This window comes from Balearica regulorum, chromosome 18 (assembly GCF_011004875.1).
Source record: "Balearica regulorum gibbericeps isolate bBalReg1 chromosome 18, bBalReg1.pri, whole genome shotgun sequence".
Lineage (NCBI taxonomy): Eukaryota > Metazoa > Chordata > Aves > Gruiformes > Gruidae > Balearica > Balearica regulorum.
The window spans coordinates 10,354,841-10,381,713 of record NC_046201.1 but is presented as its reverse complement, the minus strand read 5'-3'; the positions used below and the strand labels follow the sequence as shown (position 1 = coordinate 10,381,713).

General features: G+C 36.8%; 1 protein-coding gene across 10 annotated transcripts in view; it reads left to right on the top strand.

Moving 5' to 3' along the window:
• QTGAL (queuosine-tRNA galactosyltransferase) overlaps positions 1-26,873 on the top strand; it is a 133,453-nt gene that overhangs the window by 8,277 nt on the left and 98,303 nt on the right. For 6 of the 10 annotated variants that reach the window (XR_012838274.1, XR_012838275.1, XM_075770716.1 and 3 more), the window contains exons 4-5: positions 1,378-1,442; positions 10,757-10,822. Coding sequence is in view for 7 of the 10 variants with exons in the window: in XM_075770716.1 (XP_075626831.1) it covers positions 1,378-1,442; positions 10,757-10,822 (131 nt within the window). In the remaining 3 variants the exon portion in view is untranslated. Of the gene's footprint in view, positions 1-1,377; positions 1,443-10,756; positions 10,823-18,258; positions 18,384-26,873 lie in introns of those variants that run through there. The other 4 variants (XM_075770722.1, XM_075770719.1, XM_075770717.1 and 1 more) reach the window with 3 other exon arrangements.

Sequence of the window (26,873 nt, the reverse complement as noted above, 5' to 3'; positions counted from 1 at the left end):
AAATTACCCTGCTTCACTTCATGGTGAGATTTTCTGGCATTATGTTTCCAGTTTTCCTATTAAAGAATAAAAACCCCACAGTATTGCATATCCTCACATCATTTGGTTTCTCTGTTGGGGCAATCTTTTGCTGGATTCCCTAACTTGGTTCCATAAATACTTTAAACAAAGCATAAATGTTACATATGTGACCAAGTGGAATTCATACAGTGTTTTTTCAGAGTAACACTGGATATAGCGTGGTCTTATGATGCTGCTCAGGAGAAGAATTCAAAGACCAGAATGTTCTTAGGTAGACCTTGTCTACATACAAAAATTGTCACTCCTACCTTGTAGGTGTATTTCAATGGTAAGCTGAGTTCATCTTACTGGTGGTTGCTGCAGTCCCATCCTTACCCTTGGCTGTGTATTCCTGCTTCCCCCTTTTTTTCTGACTCTGCCATTTGTTTGACTCTTGAGTGCTGTCATCTGCTCTAGAAAATTAAGCTGACAAAAAAGTTTTCCTTTGGTTCAGCTTCCTGAAATGGCTTGGTAACAGATTCAACAAGTGTCAAGGGTTCAGAAACTAAAAGACACTAGATGACACATTGTCATTTGACTGAATTTATATTTCAGTGTGGTCTTCCATAGATGGTATAACATGTTATGGTATAAATAAGCCAGGTTTGTGCTCCTTGTACATATATTCTTCTGCTTTGGCTCCCCTCTGCATTACACGTGCCATTACATAAACGGCACATGGAGTTTTGGTATTTGCATACTTCATATTTAACAAGCATAATGGAACAGAATTTTTTTTTGAGTCCTTCTGAGGACCTGCCCTGCTATGGGAAGAAAAGTTGCCTAGCAATCTCTGGTTCTTTCTTTACCTTTTTGTGATTTGTTACTATTTGTTCTAACTTAAGAGATGAACATGCATATATAGCCAATTGTCTGCTTGGCTATATATGTCCAGCATCTGCTCATTGCAGGTGGGTTGGACTAGATGACCTTTAAAGGTCCCTTCCAACCCAAACCATTCTCTGACTCTATGATCTGAGGTATACTGGATGTGAGACCTAGGTAGCTGGACTCTTCAAGATACATATGACATATTATGTTTCTGTGGAGGGCTAGCAAAAATAATCTATTTCTACTTGGTAGCAGAGTTCTAACACAACAACTCATAAACACTCAGAGAAGGAGACTAAAATAGGCATATTATTTAAATATTTACAAATTTGCTGGTTTTAAATATGGAAAAATTGCATACTTTACATGCCACTGATTATCGTATTTCCTTTCATCTATTCCTGATTGTAGTAAGATTTTAAAAACTGCAAATGTAAAAACTACCACATAATTTTATCTTTTTTTTTTTTTTTTTTCCCCCAACAGTTGGATTTGCTAAAAATCAAGCAGTAATTCAGAGCTCAGGAACCTATCTCTGCTTTCTGGATTCAGTAAGTTAATCCATTTTGTCTAACTTAGTATTGTCAATAAAATTCTTTTGTTTTCAATGTAGTTGTTGGTTTGCCTTAAAGACAAGCTGTTTAAAGGTGTCTGAGTGTTAAACATGCTGGTTACTATTTATAGCTGTAAAGTTGTCTTCCAACCTGTAGAAAGCCTACAGCCTTTACACCATTCTTTGATCCTATCGGATTTCACAAGCTATTGTGAGCAGGGTTGGGCAAGGTTGGTATTTAGGTGTTTTCAGGATTTTTCTTTCCCACATTCTTCAAAAAATTATATTGATGAGAAACTAAGAGCTAATCTACTGGCTTTTTGATGCAAAATAGGAGAGGTCTCACCTTCTATCTTGAATTTTTTTCCTGTCCTTTGTTGGATAGCTTGTGTGAACCCATTCAGCTCACTAACCCACAGATTACTATCTGCCTTTATGCAGCTTCATATGCAGTGAAGAGTTTCACAAATGTGCTTAGCTGATCTGAGGAATGGTGCCATGTGGCTAAGATCAGGCAGGAAGAGTGAGACCTTTCAGGCTCACTGATCTCATGTAATTTCACCTGAAGATTGATTCTTTCCTCTGAATTGGGACTGAACTGTGGGTTAGTGTAGTACTAGGAGGAACTGGCTGCTGAGAGTGGAGGTTTTCAGGTAGGATTCAACTTAACATTATAATTCTCTGTGCTTATTAGAAAGTGTTGTGAGAGCAGGGATGTAAACTCTACAGCCTTATAACCACACAGGTTTTAATTTGGATAGTCTTTCAGTTTGCAAAGTCCATTTGTTGTATCAACTAGAAGGAAGGATTTTTTGGTTTGTGTGTTAAGATTCTGTGGATTAATCAGGTGTACTGTGACAAGACATGGTTAAGTGCTGGTGTATTTCTTTTGACCCACAGCAATGCAGCAGAAATGCCTTTTCTTACCATTTAAGAAATTAAGTTCTGCAAGTGGCTTTCCTGGCCTTTATCCTTGCTTTTATTATTACTGTATTTAGCAACACAGTGTGCCTTTTTAAATGAGTTTATTTGAATTTATCCTAGTTTCCCTTTAACAGTTTGTTGGGTTTGGATTTTGTTTGTTTGTTTTACAGAGTGTATTTCCTGTAAGTCTTTGTATATAAGTTTATGGAGTGTGAAGCTTTGAAATGCAATATCTGATACATATGGGTATTTCAGAAACAGAACTGTGAACATCCATTGAATACACAAAACTCAATCATGTATACAAATTAACGGTGTTTGGAAAGGTCAGTTTCTCATACATCAAAAAAAAAATTTCATATCCAGCACTGAGCGTCAGTGTCTGTTTCATGAACAGATTATTCTGAGGAAGTATGAGCGCAAAATCCGTTGTTCTCTTTTTGATCATCCGACTCCCTAGATTTTGAAAGAGTGTAGGCGCATCATAAATTATCCCATGAAGTAATTGGAGTGATGCCAGTTCTGAGATGAATGAACTCAGGATCCAGTTCTTTTTGTTTTACTTCAGGTAGACACAAACCCAAGTGCCATTTAATTTATATGAATGATTCCATGGATTTCACTCTCCTATATTGTGAGTCAGTGAGGCTGTTTACATATCTAAAATGGAAAAAAAAAAAACCCCAAACCAAAACCTAGATCTTACTGATGATTTGCAAAGTTCAGGTATTCCAGGCTTGGACAGATACCACATTGTATGGGGCATTCTAGGGAGTAGATAGGATGAGTTATGTATGTACTTATGTTGACTGAAATTAACTGAGTCCACATATGCATGAGTGAGAAATTAACCTACCATTCTTTTATCCCATGGAGCTTCCTATCTTCTGTCTCAAATTCGTGTAGAATAATGTACTGAGGTAAATTTTGGATTAGTCTTTCTTTTCAATCCAGACAGATCTAGTTGTTTGTAAATCACTAGCAGTAAACCAGAAAATTAAATTATTTAAATGAATTTAGTATTTTTATAGAGATCTCTTCAGAATTCTTAATTTGTTGTTTTGCCTTTTGGTGTTTATAAAGTATGCATCTTCATGCTGCTGTGTTGTTGTTATTTGCTGACTAGCTGTGCAGGATAAGAAAACATCAGGGAAACAAATTACAACTAATAAGGAATCTTAACAGGTGATGATTTTGGATTATCATTAGCATAAGTTTATATTTAATATAAGTTTATGTTTAATATAATTAAGACCTACTCAAAGTGATTTGAGAGTTTTATGACTTACAATGTGGATAAGCTTGGAAGAAGCTACCAAGATTTTCTGTTCTATGCATTTCTATTCCTACTACTGAGCTAGATGCTTCAAAATAGAAGGCATTCTGAACTGTTGGAAGCCTAATCTTGATACAAAAGAAATATTAAATGATTGGTGGTACTTAAATGTATTTGCTACTGTCTCTTCTTGTGACTACCATTTTTTGCTGAAAACAGATCGGAGGAAATAAAATGAATGTGGAAAGTGCTACAAGTTTAAAAATTGCTCAATATTTTGGCCGTAGTTAGTAAATGTTGTGTGATAATAGCTGAAACACAGATGTTGCCAGCTGTTTAACAACGCTGCTTCTACACGCCACCTACCTTCTTCATTTCAGTCACCAATCCAGTATCAAGCTCTCTAGGAAGGAATGTTGATATCAGCATTTTGGAATGTGCTGCAGAAATGCCAGGGAACTGACCTTCAGAAGTGCAGCCATAATTTCAGGTTTGCTATAGGTGGATGTGGAGAGAAATGGGGCTGGGTCATTAGTTTGTATACATTTTGTGTAGGTGAAGAAATACATAGTGACTCCTTGTACATTAATTTCACTTCTTTGAGTGAAGCGAATGTGTGAGCGTATTTGGGAGCATCTTTGGAAATACTGGCTCCAGAGAGACTGTTTTGCTTGCCATTCCAGCTGGAGTCAAGCTGCTTGTGTTATGTCTCTCAACACAGATTTGTGAGGACAACAAATTGGGAAGAAATGTGGAAAAAAAGGTTACAGAGCTCAGAACTGTCAGAATTTGATCAGCCTATTCTAGTATGAAGTGGCAGCTGTTTGACTAATAGCTATTACGGAGGTTTTTTTGCTGTGCTTGTTGTTACAGATTTCACCTCTAAGCTACTGAGACATTTTTCCCACCAGGAAAACAAGTAGAAAAATAGAAGATACTTAACAAATTGTTCATATTTAGCATTTATAACCTCAGAAAATCTTGGTCACAATGACAATAGAATGAACTAATTATGCAAATAGATTTCATTATTAGCTTTACTCTTCAACTTGTCTGCAGTTATAACTTTATCTACCAGTTACATTTTATTGTAACCAGAGTTTATCAGTTCTGTGGGGTGGTTACTATCTTTGTTGTAAACATTTAGCCAGTTGCAGCACAACAGAACTTACACTAAAAATTCCATTTTCTGCTTTGAACTGCTATTTTCATTGACATTCACTTAGACATGCCTATACTTGTATACAACTGTATTTCTTTAAAAAGGAACATGCTTTCATTTCATCCTGGTAGTCTGTGTAGTTTCCCATTATTTCAGGTTTAATCAGTGTGTTGTTGGAGGGTTCCCGACTGTTAAAGAAGAAATATAAAATGTGTCCTTTTTTGACCTGCAGTATTTCAAACTCAGTCATACTCACTTGAGTCCTTGACATAATTGTTTTTAGTCTTTTGAAAGGTTCTGTTGGCAATGTATCGCTATTTCTGAGATTCTTAGCCAGTTCAAAAATGTGACTCTAAACCGTGTTGCTACCGTGTCACTGCTCGCTAATAGTTGAAAATGACATAGGGAAACAGTTAAGTTTTAGCCACCAAAAGTGGGGGTGGACCACCGGAATTGGCTTTCCCGTGTTTGAATTGGCAGCTGCTGACCTGTGCCTTTCTGTTTGTGAGATTTGCTTATATGATTTAAGTTGGGAATGCTAATTCTTAATTGCTGTGAAATTGCATGCTTTTCTTGAGTTTCAAGTTCAAAACCACTTCATTGAGGGGTTATTCATAAATGGCTTGGGAGAAGGTGATTGGACCTTAGCTGGCCAGGTTGGTAGGTGTTTCAGGTACTCCAGCCTTCAAGCTAGCTTTCAGTTACAAGTATAGCTGCGTGTTTTTTACAGTCTCCATAATTTGCTGGTTTGGGAAAGATGGATTTCTTGTTGGTTGCCATTGTGTATTACTCTACAGGCACTAATAAATTTGTGAAATACTCTTCCTCTCTTTCAAATGAACACCTGTATAGCTTAGGAAATGAACCAGTGATCAGATTTCATGTATTTGCTTTTTGTTGTTGTTTTAACATACTATTCCTTGAAAATTTGATTTAAAAACTGAAATAAACTCTTACATTGATGGAAAGTGTTAGTCATTCAGGTGCATAAGGTATATCCTCTCATGTAGACCTCTTTGTTGCCATGCTCAAAAAAAGAAAGGTGCTCAATAAAGTCAGCTTCTCAAACTTCGAAGTGTTTTCTTTGTTGTCCCGTTCTTTCTCAATTTAATTCAGAAGTAGAAACAGGAAAATAGTATTTTTTCCTATGATCTTGCAAGTACTGACAGATCGTTAGGGCATGTTCTGCCCAGGAGACCTGTGTGTGGCCAGCAGAGTGCATGATTCCAATGTGTTAGATAGTGTGGGGCTCTCTAAAAACCTGCTTTCTGGAAAATTGCCTAGGATTGGTGTATTTGCTTTGGTAGTGATGTTGACAGGCCAGTTTTTGGAGGTCCAAGGCCTTTTACTTCCCTGGTTCAAGGAGCTGAACTGAACAATAGCAAAGAAAAATTTTTCACTATAGTCTGAGCAGGTGCAGGGTAAATGAATGACCATTTGATGGATTGAAAGAATTTGGAGATGCCATATTGTTTCTCAGTGAGTCAGACATTCCTCCTGGTGTTGCTACAGGTTGTATTTTATGTGTAATAGCTGCAATGGAAAGAAGGTGCTATTATTGTGAGGATGGAGTATCAACTCTCTCTTTTTTTTCTTTTTTTTTAGCAGCCAAATACCAAGGAATTTGGAAAAGCATGTTTTGCTAAGTCTGTAATGTGAGCTTAAGAAAGCATTTCAATACTGAGCTATAATTAGTGTGTTGTTTTATGTGAACTTGTCCTTGGTTTTAAAAAGTAGATGTGTATTGTACATTGAGTTGTGTGTTCTGTTTTGCTTTCTGAAGTGCAAAACCCCTCACTTTTAAGGGAAAATCATCAAGTTATCACTGTGGAGTTCAGTGTGGTCCAGACAGCCTGGCTGAAGAGGCCAGTGAATGCTTGTCATTTGAATTTAAGAAACACATACTGAAACAATAACAGCTTTGAATAATATTCTTAAGCTCAGTCTATTGATTTAGTTTTCCTATTCTTCAACTAAACATATGAGTAAAGTAAAACAAAACAATTAGCTCAGTATAAATTTGTGTGTTTGAATAAAGAATGGTGCCTCTGGTTGGAAGGAAAACAACCCAGCTGATAGTTGTATAACTAGCTTTTCTGATTTGGCAGCATCTGTAAGCGGTGTGGATCTTGACAGGAGCAAGCCAGCTTTCTGCAGAAGGGGTATATTTGGTAGGAACACAAGCAGGCAGAATGCCTGTCGGACTGAAAGGTGATTGGAGATCACGAACCCCCACTGGCAGAAACACATCTGGGCTTGTTTAGAAATCCCTGCTGGCTTTTCATGTGAAATAAAGTCCTTTTCATTCTCCCATCTTTCAGCAAATTGTTTTCCTACTCAGAATGGCTGCTGGAGAACAGGAAGCATGTTTGTAATGAACAAAATTCCTATAAATTCTGGGTTATTTTGAGTGCCTAAAGTAGGTTTCTATTTATGTTGTTTTATTTCTTGCTGCTTACCTGTTTCTTTGGCCTTGTTTGCATTGTATGTATATACATATTTAGATGACACTAAACCCAGCTATTACTTGAGACTTTTCTTAATCTTTTTACAATGTTTGGTGAGTGAGGTCACATGAAAATACTTTTACTTACAGATTCTTTTTTATTTAGCTATCCTATTGCAACTATATGCTTAGTGAAGGCATACGTTTATCTAGCATTTATTTTAAATCTGTTCTTTTGTCAGTTCCTTCAGTGGGGGAAATTTCTCTTCATCCTGTCTGCCTTATATCTGCTAGGAGACAAGCATTAGAGACTTCCATGTTCAGGGGGAAAATTGAATTTCAGTGGAAACTTACGTTAAACTTCTGTTTTTCAAAATTATATATTCAATGTAATTCACTGCTAGCCTTGTTATCTTCCCTGCTCGCACCTAGGAGACAAAACCAAACTAAATATACTTCCCTTTTTGATATAGCAGCTACATTCAGATATGTACTTTTTTTTTTTTTTGTCTGACATGACAAGTGAAAAATAATTTGGAAAGTGTTTGTCTAATTACTGAGGTTTTGTTCTCAATTTCAGACCCAAAAAGACGACCAAACTCTGTTGACTGTAGAAACCAAAGTCTGGCAACACAGTTGCTGAATTCAGTATCACAACAGTTTTGATAGAAAATTTGTGATTACTTAATGTACAACTGGATGAAATATCTAAACATCTTAGTTGTCTAATAGTATAGTTGCTTAAACTCCATAAACTTGCCAGTACAGTGTGTGGCTGGGCATCTCACTCCTATCCATGGCCTATGAAGTAGAAAATCTTTTCAAGTGCTCTTATTTTGTGGTACAATCTTTTTGATTTTACTCATTAGAATTTAATTTGGATTTTAAAAACTGGTCTAGAATGCAACCACATTACTTAAGATTATTTCTGTACAAACATATTCTGTTTTCCACTTTGCGGTTACCTGCCCAGTCATCAATAGTAAAGAATCTGTCAAGTGTTGAAGTTGGATTTTGCAGTAAGGTTTCTTTTGTAGTTGCCCAGCCTGAGTCTAAAAAGCTAAATGACTGATGTGACTCAGTTTTCTCTGGGATGTGCCTTGTATTTTGTGCTTTCTTCCTCATCACCTAATTGCTATATTATTTTATTTGCAGTTATGTCTTAAACTACTATGGTGGGTTTTTTTTCCTTTTCTTTCTCTTTCCATGAACCTGGAAAGTATCACAGATCATATGTGTAAAACTGTTAATTAAAAAGAAAAAAAAGAGAAAATTATTTTTAAAAAGATTTTTTTTGAAGGTCATTCAGGATAAGAGTTCATAGAGTTTATCAGCATTAGACAACAGATGTCTAAAAAAAAAAAAAGGCATTTTGAAGTTTTTGTGGTTGTAGTGCCCCCTCTTTAGCTGGATTTTACAGCATACTGATGATCTTGATGATAGCCTAAGACCCAGATCTGTAGGCTTGTTAGTTTTGCCAATAACATCAAACTGACATAGTGTTTTGTTAGGGAGAACTAGACCTTTCCTGTCAAGTTCTCTGCTTGTAAAAACATACCATTGACCTGTTTGGTGAATAGCATATTTGAATTTGGTTTGGATAGTTCTACGCTGATTTAACCTTTTTAAATCAGGTAGATTATTTTTCATCTTTGTGAATGTATGAGTTCTGTTAAATTTATCTCTGTTGTGCAAGATTATAAACAGTGGAATTGTTTACCACAAGAGCATATGTTGTATAATGTAAGAGATAATAGTAACGTTGTTCGAAGCATTGAAATTCCTTGCGTTTTGATAGATTTCTTTTGCCTTCTCATTTTTTAGGGATTTAACAAGACATCTAAGAAATTCTTAAAGGAGTAGACAAAGCTCAGTTAAAATATATCTCCTGTTGTTTATATGAAAACCAGGTCTTAATTTTAAAAAATCAGCTCTATATTCAGATTAAAGAAATATGATTATGGTTCTTCTTATGGGAATAGGGTAAAAGTTTTTTTGGAATATTTGCTTGATACAATACCTGAATTCTGCTGCCTTATTGATAACGTGGATTTGATGGTAAACAATATCATTGTAGGTTTGAACTGATGTGTAGAGGTTGAGGAATCAGAAGGGTTTTTTTCACTCTATTGGCTTTGAAAATCAGTAACATCTTTTATGCTTATTACTAGATACATCATAAATACAAAATACAGAAAAATGCTTTTGGCAATGTATTCCTTCCATCTTTTATAAACTTGCATGTGATAAGGGTCAGTTTTATTATTCCTTTGTTTTATATTTAACCTTGAATTGTATTAAATAGTTGGATCTACTTCTAAAACTTTTTTCATCCGTGGGTTGTTTTTGATAGAACTATAGTGTCACCTTTATATCAAGGTCATTCAACCCTCCAAGCTATAGATATTTAGCTACTAATATATTTTTGTTGCCATTGATTTGACTGAACGTTTTAAAGTGAAAGCTGATGGAAATCTAATACTTGTTTTTTTGGCTTTGGTAGGAATCTCCTTGGAATGATTTTAATGTGAGTAACTGTTAAAAGAATGGATGTAGAACAGGAATTCAGGGCTCCTTTGAATTATGTTTGCCTGATAAGGTAGGGCCATTTGAAAATAGTCTGAGGAGAAATAAGTTGTGTTAGCTTTAAACAACATCTAAGAAAGACTGAACTGACCCTTTAAAAGGGGAGAAATGTGGCACCATTTTAATAGACTATAAAACCATAGTCTAGAAAGGATATAATTTTGAACAGGAAATAATAGGAGATATTCCTTTCAAAATTATATACTTTCAAAATTATCTGCTCAAGGAAGGATAGCAAGGTTACTAACTCTTTACAAGGCAACCTGGCTTTTTGTATGTAAACAAAATAGACCTTTATGCTACAGGTGAAAGCAGTATTAACATCAAATTTAAATCGAAGTAGTGTGTTTTGAAGCCAGTGTCAATGTTGATGCATTTCAAATGAGTGTGGGGTTTTTTTTCTTTTTTTTCCTTAGAATTTATCGTTTCACAAATACTAGTTTTTGTGCTCGTGAAATATGACACGTTGGTAGATCTAGAGACTGAAGGCTTTTCCTTATCAGTGAAACAAGGTATAGCCAGACTACAAAGAACACTTCCTCCTATTGCTGGAATGTCTCAAATCTCATGCTTTTAATCAAGGTTAGTTCCTTGTCCACACATACTATCAGTACTGCTGGTAGAGTTTGTTGTTAACGAGGTGGTGAATTTCTTTAGAAATGTAAAATGTGTGGGTGTCCATAAAGATACATGTTGAGATCACAACATAGTTGTCACATAGCAGTTTTGATCACTTTCAATTTGAACAGGATTAAGTTTAATCCACTAAAAGTGTAAGATCTTTTAATATTTGTTCCATTTGTATTTCTGACTGCAAGCCAATAAAATGATGTTAATGTAACAGCATATTCTATCGTGTGTCTGAGTACAGTACTGTGACCCTTTTTATGTTCAGTCACAGTGTGCTATTTATTCCAGGATGATGTGATGATGCCACAGCGAGTTAGACTGCAGCATGAAGCTGCCATTCAACGCCCAAACAGTGTAAGTACTTTTTTCTTGTGTGTATTTGTATGTTTTTCTTTTACAGAGTACCGGATACATCTTTAAGAGGGTATGAACATTTCACAGTAGGGCTGGTGGAGGCAAAGCAGTGACCAGTCTATTCTTTTCCTTTATTTTTAATCCTTACACTCAATAGTAGCTTTGATTGAACTTCTTTTCTTCTGTTTATTTTCTCTGTTCCGTACACCAAATCTCATTATGACAGTGATACTCTTTTTCAAATAAGTATACAGATTTCACTAATGTATGTAATGTAAAGGAAAATGCCTTTTTTCACGTGGCCTTACTATGTAGTGTGAAAAGCTGCAAAGGATTAGCTACAGCTATGGTTTATCTGTTTTTAATATTTAAGAAACTATAAACTGTAAGGAATGTATGGGTTGCTATCATTAATAAACTGGCCTACAGTTAAATTGATGTTTCTCCCCATGTCTGCCTGCAAAAGAAAACATTATTAGAATGCCATTCTTTATTCTTGTGAAATAAACTCTCAAAAACATTCTGTGAGATAGTTGTTTTATAATCTATATGATTTTAATTTTCAATAAATTTCTGTGATTAGGGCCAGTATCCTTTAGAGAGAGTTTGGTATATGTTCTACTTACTGGAAGATAATAAATATAAACAATTTGTTATGCCAGTTACTTTATTTGTCATGTTATTGACATAGATACTTCTTCATAAACTTGAAAACTGAGTTTGTATTCCTATTAGCAATGTTCAGCAAAAATAGGCTTATTGTTTTCACTCGTCTGACATTTGCTCTTGTGAGATTTATTTCAGTGTGCAAGAGGTTTCTGGGAAGGAAAGGTCAATTGACTTGATCTGTCAAGAAGGTATTTCCTGCAGGTCTCTGAACAAATAGACAGGTTTAGTATTATCACTCTCTGGGAGTTAAACACCTTTTGAACTTTTCCTCTGAAACATACTTGCTTCAAAGTAGAGCTTATTGCGGTTGTTTCAGCTGAGAAATGTCTGCCAAACAACCTGCTGCTTACTGGTGGGATGTGTACCTGCTCATCACACCACCTGCGTTAGGTCTGTTATGAAATCTGATAATCCTTACAATGTAATTTATCAAATTATAGTTTTAGTAGTACCTGAGTAGCAGTTAACCTAATTCACATTATGAACGTAATAAAATGATACATCAAAAGTTGTTTTTGTTCTGATATCAATCAGTTAATGTAATTCTGTAGTAAAATGCCAAAAAACCGGAGAGGCAAGTTGATCTGGTAAGCTTGTTTTATGGAAACTAATGTTAAGAGCTATCATATTTCTTGCTTGTATGACTTCTATATCTGTATATTAAGATTTTTTTTTAATTAGACTAATTTCAGCTAAACAGTTTGTAGCCTATTTAGAAAACACTTCAACTGCTTTGTTTCTATTCTGTTACACTGTAGTGCCTAACAACATTCAGTATAAACTCTTTAATGACAATCAAATAAGTAATAATGAGTGTGCCTGGGTAGAGGAAGGGTATGTCTTCGTGATATATTCCAAGCAACACAAACTTGTTCTTCCCATGCTCTAAACTAATCTAGACTTGGGGTCCTGTTTTAGTGTGGTACTACTGGCCTATTTGCAGAGCTTAACTTGAGCTTTGTGCTTTACTAAATAAAACTAGCCAAAGTCAGTCTGATTTAGCATGGGAAATAAGGATTTCCACCTTTCAGTTATCTGACATTAGTACCTAAAATCTTCAATTTAGGAAAGTGTAAAAATTCTCAGAAATGAATGGAGAGAAAGGCCTGGCATTTTAAACCTTAAGGAAAATGGGAAGGGGGTGTGTGTGTGCTTCACATATGGCATAGAGATAGTACGTCTGGCTGGAGCCTGTCTCTTGCCATCACTTTGTCTCAACTTTCTACTGAATCGGCAGGTTTCCTCGCAGGTTTTTGGGCAATGACCTTGGTTTTCTTCTTTTTCTTTTCTTTTTCATTCTTTTTTCTTGAACCCTATGAAGGTAAAAATTAATCTCTGCTTGAATTGAATGGAGCATGTTTTTCCATTTTACAGGTATGGAAAATGTTTGTAATGCCTATGTAAAGTATACCTTCTGGGATAATACAGTATTTTACAGAACTCTAATTCAAAGGCCTGTAAGGAGAAGTGGGAACATATCCAGCTGTTCCCGATGAGCAAATAGATCAGTTTGGTCCAGAGCCCTCCAGTAGTTCTGACACAACTCGAGTTACTTTGGAAAAGAAAAGTTGACCTTCTGGCCACAAATCTACTGACCAATGTCAGGGTGGAATGCTGTTCTTAAAAGAATGATCTCTCTTCTGTCCTCAGAATAATGGTACCATTGAATTTTCTGGCCTTGGAAGATGGTTGGGGATGTTTGAATAAAGTTCTGTTCTGTATTTGAAGTTCTGACCCTAGCTTCAGTCAGTACAAGTCAGAGTAGGTGGAGGGCAGGGGGGAAGCAGAAGCTTGAGAAATGCCTGTGAAGCAGTGAGCTTTTTTGGTTTGTTCCTGAAATTCTAATTTGCAGACTTGGGCTTTCCACTGTTTTGCAACTTCTTCTGACCTGGATTTTTTACTTTATGTAGTCTCAGTGTACTTTCAGAAATTCTATTCCTAATCCTAAACTTGCTGGTTGCTACTGAGAATCAGATTTGAAGACTAATATTCCCAGTGGGCTCTAATATTGGAGGCTTCAGTCTACTGTTGTTACTAGTATAGATAATACAAGTAAGAAAAGTGTCCAACTTTCTCCATGAAGAAGAATCTTCTCCCAGATCCTAACTAATCCCTGATGGTCTTCCTCTTTCATGTTATTCTTAAATGCAGATTGCCTTACCCTGACTTGAAGCCTGGTTACTAAACAGTGGAACCAAAGATATCAGATGCCTTTAGAATGACTCCCCAACCAGCAGTTTTTCAAAGAAACTGGTGTCTCTAATTCTGAAAAAGCGAGAGGCTTGCCCCCAGGTTCAGGTAGTGGAATATGGCTGGGGTAGCACTGCAGCAGCCCTTAGCTTTGTCAGTCTCATTTCCTGTATTGTAGACTTTAAAGAGCAAGAGCAAATTAATTTCTACTCTCTTAGACTGTTCTTATTTAGAAGACTTTTTAAAACAAATCTTGTACAATGGAACTGTTCTGTCATAAGTAACATTTAGAATAGAGGATTTTGGATCTCAAAAGACAAATTACTAATACATTGTGATTTTATTAAATGTAGCTTTCTAGGACCTGTGTTATCCTGTCCTCTGGTGAATATTTTACATTATCTCCAAGTCCTGTTGACAAGGATTTTATAAATAGGACACTCTCAGAAGACACAAGTTTTTGATACTTTGCATATTTATACTACAAGTTCTTAAGCTTTGCTAGCTCACTATAAATACCTACTTTTAGCAGTTTGAAAGCTTAGGGACATTGTTCTGTCTATTGATAATATAATAGCTACTGACCTTTTGGCACTGATTGCCCAGTGCACATGTGCACTTGTGTTATGCTGCATACAAGCATGCCTTCGAATTGCTTATGCTCCAGTCAGATAAGGAATGACTTTGTTACTAGAGAATGAATGACTGTTACTAAAATTTCTCGCTCTAGTTTTTGTTTATCCCCAGAAGCAGTGTCTATCCCATTTATCCAGAGTAAGCCAGGCATTGCTTATTTACCAGCCACAAATCATGTGTGTTTTGTTGGCAGCTAATGAGTGGGAAGATTCAAGATCATATTTCCCTTAATTCTGAAAAAAATCAGGCCTTCATATCTTATTTTACTTACACTTGTATTCTTCTGGAGGAGATCCAACTTTGTGTACGTACCAGTGGTCTGTTGAACAAGGCTTCTGAGTTTGGAGTAGCCCAGGAAATGTGCAGTTTCAACATTATTTCCCAAACCACCCCCCCCCACTGCAGTCTTTCACACCTATGTCCCACATTTATTCTGTTATTTTATTTGAGCAGAGTAGTATCCTTTAAGAAGTCCCAAAGCTTTTTCTTTCAAGGAGAGATGAGATTGCTAGTGATATCTGCTCCCAGGTTGTCTTGTTGCCTGGTGCTTGCATCAGGACCTGCTAAGGGCATGCTGAGGTGAAATCGCTGGATGTGGTTTGTGTACACTCTTGGAGAGCTCGAGTGGCATTAAAGAGCTTCTCTGAAATGTGCTTCATTCCTGAGATGCACAGGTAGCTGGCTGTGCTTTGCCAAGCCACTGTGCCAGTATGGAGGCTTTCAAGAATAGCGCAGCACTTGGAATACTCTTCCAGTTTTTCTTTTTCCGAAGGATTACAGATTCTGGAAGGAAAAAAGAAGGGTGCTAAAATGAAATGTAGTATTCATGCTCAAAACCCACTGACTTTCTCATCTGAAAGTCAGTATTCATACTGAGCATTTTTGGACACCATGTTGTCTGCTGGGCATGGTGTTACTTTATTCTTCCTCTCACCACTGTTTAATTTGAGTATATATGTGCCCCTGTAATATGCCTGTGCACATGAACAGCATGTGGCTTCAAATTTATCTCTCTCTCTCTCTGCAGAATTGCTTATAAAATGGCTAAGCTCTTTCTCACTGCTTCCCACATCTTCCCAACAGCTGGAATGAAAATGTGGGCAGTGGAAATAAAGAAGATTATTTCCTTTTGTTTTCACTGGCTGAATAAGAGGTCAGTCTGAACCAGTGTCAGAATGAACACCTTTTTGTTGTAAAATTACCAGCCTCTTTCTCAAACATGTAGGATACTTAGGCATGTGAGAGAACATTGAATATAACCATTTGCATTTCTTCAATGAGAAATTCTCACTGTTTTGTATCTCTAAAGCAAATTTTTGGCATATTCTGTAGTTTGGATTTAGATCAAGAGCTGCAATGCCTGAGGCCATTTTAACCTGATGCATTATCTGAATGTGTTAACCATCTGACTAAATTCTGCGTATCTTTGATGGTTAATGTGACTCTAAGATAGGTGATTGGATTGAGTGAGCTTGAACAAGGCATGGCACTACTAGTTCACAGACCTGTTCATCTGCCTCTGGGAAAGCTGTAAACAAATATTGTGCAATCAGCAAATGAATTGGAGATACGGACAAATGAATGAGATAGCTGAGCTCCATCCTTTCTGTAAGGCACAACTCTGGGCCAAAGGCATTGTATGTCTCTTCCCCCACCCCCACTGTGGCTCACAAATTAACTAAACTCAGAAATTAAGACTTCCCCCCACCACTTTTTTTGATCTGGACACATACATTTCTTGATTTTGAAAGTTATAGTCTAATAGATAAGGTTTTTGTATTGTTACTGTACCATGTGCCATTCTACTTGCCTAGACCTGTTACACATTTCTATTACATGTTAGAAAGACTGGGTTTTCTTCCCCTCCCTCATTTTCTGTACCTATTGCTTCCTGAGCACCAGTTTGAATAATTTAACTTTCTCTTTTGTGACTAAAATGCTCCGATTCCATTGATTTTTGATTACATCAGTCCTTTTAGCTTCCACCTTATTCATAGAGTCATAGAATAGTTTGGTTTGGAAGGGACCTTTAGAGGTCATCTAGTCCAACCCCCAAATTTATTTAAAAATCAGTATCTGAAATTGCAGGTAAAGATTTCTTAGTAGCAACAGAAAGAGTATACAGTAAAATGAGTAGATCCTCTCTTACAGGTGTAATTAAAATGAGTAGTTTTAGTGGTACATGAAGTAGAATTAGTGTTGAACAGAACTTTTAAGATCAGCAGAGTGTTTACCTGGCTGTCATGATAATGAGATCTGATTCTTTTTCAAAATAGCTAAAGATTGACAATGTTTCAACTGTTTTTGCATTGGCAAGGGACAGGGTTTTTACATGAGTCAATCCAGTTCTGTGGGACCGATTTAACAAATACTGAGCTTTGTTTTGTTCTGAGTGCAAAAAGATTGATAGACATTCTTATATCATCTGTCAGTGAGTTCCATATTTTAGATCTAGCTCTTGTTCTCGGAGGGAGGTAATTCTAGGTAGTCTGGAGCAATTTTTTCTTTCATATGCTGTCTTGCATATTAGAGCAGTTCTTTAAGTCAGAGTGTGCACTGATTGTTTTGTATACAAAAAGAGCACTGTATGTAAATAGCATGTTCTAAGTGATTTGTTTTGCTGAGTAGTTAAGACATTGTGTAGTCAACTAGTGGAAAACATCCAGAGAACTGTTTCCATCTCATCTCAGGTGTGCAGCTGCGCGTGTAGAAACTCCTGGGATAGAATTCCAGTGCAGTATCACTCACTAGAACACTGGCTTGTACAGCAGAAACTTTTCAGTGTAACCTTTTACTGAGCAGCTGTGCCATAATATATCACATTAGTGTGGGTTTTTTGTTCCTGCTTATTATCACAAGTCTGGAAAAAGGGCAGAAAAGATTGGTTTATCTGTCTTGTGCCAGGCCAGGCTGCTTCATGATAGAAGGGAACATGGGATAAAAAATAAAAATGGGAAGAAAAATAAAGAGGGAGGCCACCTTATACATTGGTAGTCAACAGTAGCAGTTTGGGAATATTGGCAGTCCTCGGTGTGTAGTGATTTTAGATTCCACATGCCAATGAAGTTTGGCCACCTCTGAAAGACCTTAAAGCCTTTCGTTCACTGTATGTTCTTATTAGTCTAACGTTAGAGTAGTTACCTTTCAGGCTACATGCTGTGCTTCCTCTTGTGTATGTTCTGTTGGGAGTCAAAATTGTTATTATGCAGTCCAGTAATTACATTGCACCTAGGCATGGATTTATTCTATCTAATGAACAAGGTAGCCTTGTTTGTATGGCTAGAGCTGGCGGAATTGAGATAGTGTATGTCTCCTATACATAGATTTGTTCCTAAAATAGTCTTTTGTTACATAGTACTGGTTGGAATTCAGAAGCTCTAAAACTTGTATGCATTTTCATACAATTGCACCAGTACTTTTTTTTTTTTTTTTTTTTAACCTGGAAACCATGCAAAGGAACAGTTTATTAGATGTTTTGCTGTTCTAGTGGAGTTACAAGTCTTGAGTAAACTCATTAAGAAGTGACCTGAAGTCTAAATGTGTTCATGAACTATTCGGCATATTTGGATCACAGTATGTTACACAGTGAAAAAATATGTGCTATATTAAGAGTATATTTTTGTAGTGGGAGGGGTAGCAGACAGAAGCTTGCTCTGTCTGAAAACTCTGCAACTGTGATTAGAGCAGTGCTGAACTCTAGCTAATATTTCCTGCCTTACAACAGTATTAGCAGAGCTTATCATCTGCTCTCACAGCAGCTTTACAGTTGCTGGTCAGTCTGGAACATGGGCAGGCTGAGGCTGTATCTGCCTGTAAAAGACTTACTCTCAGGAGCTTTAGAATAGCTCTTGTTTAATTGAAATAGTATGATGCAATGGACAAGGACTTCATTTAGGAGTGAAAAGGTGCAAATTTGCCTACAGAGCGGCTTTGCCATTCCTCATCTACTGTTTTAAGGAAGTGGTCAACAACATTGTTCTGTAAGTCTGAGCGTTTATTCCTGAGGGATTTTGTTACCTTTTCTCTACTAAAGTTAGACAGTGTTTTAGTCTGGACTGCAAAAAAGGTAAGTAGTATCTTGTATGTAATTTTGCATGTGTGAAAACACAGTAAGCATATGTGAAGCTTTGCTGAACTGTGATTAAACAAAACTACATAATGTTGAAATATTACCTCTGTTTGGTGTAAAAGAAAAGACGCTCCTTTTAAATTCCATCCTTCCTGTGTGCAACAAGTTAATGGTTGTTGGTGATCTTCTCTCATTCTGTGTCTTCTACTGAAGTCCAGCTTTTACCAATCTCCCATTTACTGTTCTGTCTTCCATTTGTTCCATATAACTTGGCAATAAATGCTTTTATTTTGGACATGAACTTGATTAAAATCTTCATCGGGATAAAACTTAAGTAATCTTTGTTTCGCCTTAGTTAATTTGCATCAGCTCTCCTTGTGTCTCCCTTACTCAGCATGTTTAAGACAGATCAGTGTGTGTTGCCCAGGCATGTCCTAGCAAGCAGTGCCTATAGAGTTTAGCTTTAATATAAGCATTAATTCATATAACAGCTATTAAAGAGAAATGAATTGGATGCTGGCATGTCTTGAAGGATAGATGAATAGATCAAATTTGTTTGCTTAACCCTGTTAATACGAATTTGCTCCACTGAGTGAGCTAAGTATATCTGAGGAGGCTCTGGTCCATCTTTGGTATGCACCAAGGGGAAAATGAGATTATATTCCTAAGGTGAGTACCTACAATTGTTGATTGTCCAAAATCAATTTATTTTTGCTGTAGGAGAAAAAAATGTCCAGGGAAATATTTTCATCAACTAGTCTAACGATTCTGGTCATTAGAACTTTAGTACTTTATAATCAGTTCCTATATACTGCACACCATAAACAAATGACAAGTCTTTAACATTTTTCTCTAGCCTATGGAAAATGTAACTCTAAATTAAGGCTATCCAGTATAGATATTTACAAAAATATATATTTTTATGACTTTGGGAAATTGTCATTAGAGGGTTTTAGAAGTTAGTTATACTATTTCAATAATCTTTTGGTATGGAGGGTAGAAGACTAGAGCAGGAGTTGTGTGAAGGTTTTCTTCTGAAGTGGTGATAGTGGAATATGTTTAAGAGGAGAAAATATGATGCCTTTTCTTTTTCTGCACTGAAGAATATGAATATTCTTTGTTTGACAATGAGAGTATTATGCTTAGGGTGGTTTTCACTAATTGGGCCTTTCTATGTATATCACCCAGATCTGCTGGAATTCAGCTGTGTCTTTGCTTTTTATTAGGCAGCTTCCTTAAAGATTCTTTTTGATTTGGTATTTCTGAAAAACCGCAGTGCATTTTCAAAGTCACAATGTCAATTTAAGTCTGTTCTACATTTAATCAAATATCCCAAATGAGAAACATCCCAAACTTATGCCACTTTGTAATTAAATCTGTGTTTAATATGGCCTCCACATGCCAATAACCCTATCAAATGATTGTTATTACTAGAGTTTGATATTCATGAACGTCTGATTGTAATGGAGACTTTCAGCATATTTCATTTTTAAAACTATGTCTGAAGCGTAAAACATTTGAAAATCAAGATCCCCTCCTCCTCATGTTTAGATACTTTGTTGTGGTAATAACTACTATTGACCCAATCATACTTTGTGGAGCTGCAGACACAAGAGAAGTTGAATTTAAAATAGAAATTGTGCAAACATATTGCTCTTTTTGACTGTTCTTAAGCTTTATGCAAAGGACTGGTTGTGTAAGCATCTTGACAGGATCCAAAGCTTTTACTTAATTTGCATCAAATTGAGATTGGTTGTGCACTAGCGTATTATAAATGTTGAGCCCTTAGATCTTGTTTATCCCAGGACGGCAGATTTTCAATGAGGGCTTCTGAGGCCTGGTACTTATTTGTACTGAAGCTACTTACCAAAATGCTGGGGCTTACTCATTTACCTTCAAAGAGGAGTTCTGAAACTCATTTAATCATAGAACCTTTTAGGTTGGAAAAGACCTTTTAAGATCATCAAGTCCAACCGTTAACCTAGCACTGCCAAGTCCACCACTAAACGATGTCCCTAAGTGCCACATCTACCCATCTCTTAAATATTTCCAGGGATGGTGTCTCCACCACTTCCCTGGGCAGCCTGTTCCAGTGCTGGACAATCTTTTCAGTGAAGAATTTTTTCCTGACATCTGATCTAAACCTTCCCTGGCATGGCTTGAGGCCATTTCCTCTTGTCCTGTCACTTGTTACTTGGGAGAAGAGACCAACCCCACCTGGCTACAACCTCCTATCAGGTAGCTGAAGAGAGCATTCAGGTCTCCCCTCAGCCTCCTTTTCTCCAGGCTAAACAACCCCAGTTCCCTCAGCCGCTCCTCATTAGACTTCTGCTGCAGACCTTCACCACTTCGTTGCCCTTCTCTGGACATGCTCCAGCACCTCAATGTCCTTCTTGTAGCGAGGGGCCCAAAACAACACAGAACTCGAGGTGCGGCCTCACCAGTGCGAGCACAGGGGGACGATCACTGCTCTAGTCCTGCTGGCCACACTAGTTCTGATACGAGCCAGGATGCTGTTGGCCGCCTTGGCCACCTGGGCACACTGCTCGCTCATATTCAGCCGACTGTCAACCAACATCCCCAGGTCCTTTTCCACCAGGCAGCTTTCCAGCCACTCTTCCCCAAGCCTGTAGTGTTGCCTAGAGTTGTTATGGACCCAAGTGCGGGACCCAGCACTGAGCCTTGTTGAACCTCACGCAGTTGGCCTCGCCCCATGGATCCAGCCTATCCGGATCTCTTTGCAGAGTCTTCCTACCCTCAAGCAGATCAACACTCTTGCCCACCTTGGTGTCATCTGCAAACCTACTGAGGGTGCACTTGATCCCTTCGTCCAGATCATTCATAAAGATACTAAAGAGAACTGGCCCCAGTATTGAGCCCTGGGGAACAGCACTTGTGACCAGCAGCCAGCTGGATTTAACTCTGTTCACCACAACTCTTTGGGCCTGGCCATCCAGCCAGTTTTTTATGCAGCAAAGAGTCCAAGCCATGAGCAGCCAATTTCTCCAGGAGAATGCTGTGGGAAATGATGTCAAAGGCTTTACTAAGTCCAGGTAAACAACATCTGCAGCCTTTCCCTCATCCACTAAGTGGGTCAGTGCTTGTCATAGAAGATCAGGTTGGTCAGGCAGGACCTGCTTTTCATAAACGCATGCTGACTGGGCCTGATCACCTGGTGGTCCTGTACATGCCACATGATGGCACTCATGATGATCTGCCCCATAACCTGCCCCAGCACCAAGGTTAGACTGACAGGCCTGTAGTTTCCCAGATCCTCCTTACAGCTCTTCTTGTAGATGGGCGTCACATTGACTAACCTCCAGTCAACTGGGACCTCCCTGGTTAGCCAGGACTGCTGATGAATGATGGAAGGTGGCTTGGTGAGCACTTCCACCAGCTCTCTCAGTACCCTTGGGTGGATCCCATCCGGCCCCATAGACTTGTGCATGTCAAAGTGGAGTAGCAGGTCACTAACCATTTCCTCTTGGATTATGGGAGGTTCGTTCTGCTTCCCGTCCCTTTCTGCCAGCTCAGGGATGAAAATAAACATGTAACATCCTATTGTGGACTTTGGACTTGAACCAGTGCCAAGTAGAATGTTTAACAGGTGTTCTTAAAAATGGATTGCTACAAGATAGGAACATCTGTGGAAACGGATATTCATCTGACCTAAAGGATTCTCTGGGGAGTCAGCACCATCAACTTACAATTTTTAAAACGTGCTTTAAATACACTAGGGTGTGTTTCGTATCTTTACACCTAATGCAAATCACCTCACAGGTGTCATGTGTTTTGAAGAACACTGTTTCTTCTATTGGAAATGAAAGGGGGAGAAAAATACGTTTTACCACCTTCTTCCCCAAGTATATAATTTTGGAAAGATTTTAGCCAAATAAAAATACTCCTTTGATCTATTTTCGGTTACACTAAATGATAGTCACAAGATCCTTCTTACAGCCACTAGTATCTTCAGCCGTTTCATCATTCTGCTGCATTAAAAAAATAAAAGGCCCCAGACCTCTGGAAAAACACAATATAATTTAAATAAAATCTTTTTAGTATTTTTAATAATGTAAAATTTAAGTCTCTTTTCAGTAAAGTCAAAATCCAAAATGCTGATTGTTGGCATAAATATCTAGTCTGTTTAGCTGTTGCTGTGCCATATACATTTCTTATTGATTAAAGCAGATGTTTCAGTTATTGTACTTGTCTGGGAACTCAATGTAACATGTACTCAGTAGACAGCTATATTTTGTAAATCTCTTTTAATCTTTCAGGTAACATAGGGTTTTTTTTTTTACTAACTACCCTGTAATTTGGTCACATTATCCAAATATGAGGTTTTTTTGAGTTTTAAAGAAACTGTGTGAATTCTTGTAGCTAATGTTACTGTGAATGAAATACATGGTAGCAGAAGGGGAATTTGATTAAATGGCAGCAAAATCAGGCCTAAACAATAATAATAATAATTATTATTATTATTATTGACGTAATTTTATTTCCTTAATGGTTAGTATTTTATAGACAGGTTCTTCTATGGCACTGTCACAATTTGAAGGAAGACCATCCAATAATATCCCATATATATATATATATATATACATCCCAATATATTTTTACAAAATATGGATTTAGCTATATAGAGCTTTTTAATTACTTGCTCTAAATATGACTAGTAAGAAAAAATGTTCAAAAAATGTGTAGGCGTGGCACTTCGGGACGTGGTTTAGTAGACATGGTAGTGTTGGGTTGTTGGTTGGGCGATGATATTAGAGGTCTTTTCCAACCTTAAAGGTTCTATGATTCTATGAAGAACTGGAAACGGAGCTGATAAATATCTTGAAGATGATCTTGCTTCCCTGCCCCAGTATTCTGCAATTGAAATAGATTTTAACATATAATTCCAAATATTCTTTATCTTTTCCTTAGTTGGGTGAAGGAACAAATTAATTATATAAGTGTAATGACCTGTTCACATTTAGTTAAAATGAGTGAAATTATGCTTATAACCATTGGCTGAAAATCTTATCCAATACTTAGATATTTAATGGTTAAATCTTAGTTTTACAATCAGGCTAGTTAACATAATATAGTTCTAGCTAGTTAAGTAAATTACAAATGAAGACTTGTGGAAGATTGTGTTAGTCATGTTTCCTGTGAGAAATGGGTGATCTGACGAGATAATGCTGAGTCACAGCTCTGCAATTAAAAATTATGCTACAAGCACTGTTTCATAAGTCCACTTGAAAAAGAATCCTGGACTGTCTCAACCAATTCCTCTTTTCATGGTAGGTTTCTGCTTGGTACTTCCAGTAAAACATACTAGGGACGCTACTGATCCGCACTCGTAACAGCTAGTGTTAGAGGTACTGCACCAATACCTACAGCTTTTTTTTTTTTACATAAATACATGTATTTAGAAAGGGTGGGTGGGTGTGCCGAGGAAGAAAATGAAAACTTTTATAGAAGTTTTTAAAACCAAATAATATTTAAAATATTACATGAATGAAAATCAAAGAAATCAATACAGAGGGAAGACAAGAAAAAAATTTTCGCTCTCCTGTCAAGTTTTTTTCTGAGTTTCAGGATATGTTTGCAGTGTCAGAGCAGTTGCGGGGTGGGGGTGGAAGTTAGTACAACAAAAATAATAGAAGTAGGATTTGGGGACAGCACAGGTAACATCTACCTTTCCTTTATACATCAAGATGTAGGTAGGCATGATCAACAAAAACTGTTCTTAAACATTCAGGATAAGGTAAATGTCTCCCAGTAGCTTTTTTAATTTAGGAAATTTCCCTCTGTGGGCATTCCTAAACAGGCATATTGGGGGAAAAAGGTATCATGCACTAGAGATATTCCATCCTGTATTGCTTGTTATTTGAATAGTCTTTCTTCTCATAGAGCATTATGTAGGTAGGATGAGATGTCATGATACTTCTAATTAAAGCTTTAGTAAGTATTTTATTACATTCTCTTCTAGGAGGATTATGTCATTCAGTCATATTTCTAACATGAAACTCAACACTGCACTTTTTCTCAGTGTGTAGAAAGTTTTGTACTTTATATGAACTTTGAAAGTTGCATTTCATTTAATATCATAAGTTGAGGAAAGCAATTTATTTTGTACAAGAAAGCTGTGGATTTTTCCTTGCTAAAAGACTTATTTTCCCAATGCTTGCTTCAGTATCATTATTAGTTGGTTAATTCAAAAAACTTCGTAAAACAAAGTTCCTTAAAAGAAGACATATTATATGAAGAAATCATATGTATGTATATAGTAGGCACTAGGTGCCTACTATCTTACAGAGAGTTTATGCTTTTGCCTGTCTCTGTTCATTTCCACTTTTTATAAAACTAGGATGGAAAAAAATAGGATAAAATTGGACACCAATTAATTTTTCGTCCTCATTTCCTCTTTAGTGCAACAGGAGGGTTCTGACCCATCGGCTGTCTCCTGAAAGAAGAAAGATTCTTTGTGCTAGAGGAAGTTGTAGTGATTAAAATAAAAAGAAAAAAATGCCATGTCTGCAGAAAATGTGTTGGTTTTAATTACTGTAAACTCATTTAATCTTTGCTTCCCCTTACCCACTTCCTTTCCCATTTAAGGTAAAACATAAAAATCAAAATGATGAAAATAAGAAACATCTCCACCTGAGTATTATATTTAAAAACAGAGAGTAGTGAAAAGTTGGAACAAGTTATGGCATGTAAGCAGATGGCTGACGTTGCTGCTGGGTACAGAATGCTGATTTTTGTACTTATCAGGTACAGGACTGGTATTTTGGGGGAACAATTTTGTAACTCACAGAACAGTACTACATGTGCTCGTAGTCCAATTTTGTGTTGTATGTAATAACCCTGCCTAGTTCCTCTGAATGTGATAATAACTGAACTTTGTATTGATCAACAAGTAGTTAAATGTGTTTATTAGATTTGTATTTCATACATCATGGCTAACCCAGTGTACTGTGACCAATGTAGAGCATCTGTTTCACAGACATCCCAATTATTCTAGTTTTATATTATTATTTGTACTGGTTTAATTGTATCATAGTTATATTGTATTAGTTCTATAGTCCTCTAACTCCTGAAAATATTTTAAATGTAGTGGCATAAAGTACATATCCATGACATTGATTATGATAATCTTATTTAGATATGATTCATTATCTCCACTCCACGTGAAGTGGTAGAGTTATTAGGGAAGAGAGATTCAGGTGGCTAAACATAGGCATCTAATGCTCTTTTGATGCCTTAGGCTGTCTGAGACTATCTAGAGAGGACTGGCAGACACTAGAGGCGTGGTCCTTCTCTGAAGTGGTAGCTGGAGGCCAGGCAGGACCATAAGCTAGACATTTGGATTTGGCCACTTCTTCCCACAAAGCTCATTTTAAGCCATTTATATTTTTAAAAGTTACTTGTATGGCTTTTCAACCTATGTATTTGTTGGTAGCTAAGATAAAACCAGACCACTATTTTATGCTCTTAATATTCTTAGCCATCACTGTCTCTTGCTGTCATATATTATAAATTCTTTTGTGTTTCTTTCCAGAGAGTCCAATGCTGATTGCAATTAAGTAAATAGCTAAATAAACTATAAGTTACCTTTAATGCATAAATAAAGTAATTGTTTGTCTAGAAAGTTAATTATCTCATCTGATGTTGTAGCAGAAAGGATTGTCATGATTTTCTCTCTGGATTAGACTTTTGCTCTTCCATGAACTGCCATAGTCCTTTGCTATGAGCCAGAAAACTTTTTTGTTTACAGTTTATGTTACTGCTTCCTATACAAATAATATTACTACTTCATTACAGCGAGTTTCCAGTTGGAATATGACGTGCATTTCATTTGTTGTATGTATTGCATAGTTTAATCTATGTACAGGTATATACCAGTATACAGATAGCATTTGTTAAAATAAAAAACAACTTGCCTAATTAGATCAAAAAGTTGAAACTTGGATGAACTCCATTTTTGCATAGAAACAGGTGCTCAAAATATTGGAAAGAATGTTTCTAATATGGAGAGTTTCTTGTACTTTCTGGAAGTCTGTATGGGTGTAAAATAGGTCAGAAAGATTTTTATCAAAGTGTTTTAGAACTTCTGAAAGAAGCATCAGTGAAAAACCTTTCCCTTCAATTTAAAAGCTATGAGGAAATACTCAGTGAAGTGAATATAAAAGCTCTATGAGACATGGAGGAAATAGGAAACAGTGTGCAGCTGCTTCTGATGCCACACCTTACACAGGGGAACTAGAGGAAGCCGTTTGTCCTCTAAATAATCCTGATTTTGATTGGATGAAAGAAGCTGGATAAATGAGCTTTGCTTTACAGAAGCTGTATCAAAGGCTCAGGTTGAGTTACTCTATGTTGGTGATGTTTATCTTGCAACCATGTAAGTCAAGAATCCTAGTCATGAGTCAGAGTCCTGTTGGGAGAGGAATGGTACAGCTAAAGAGCAGAAAGGTGTGGAATTTTTTTGGCTGA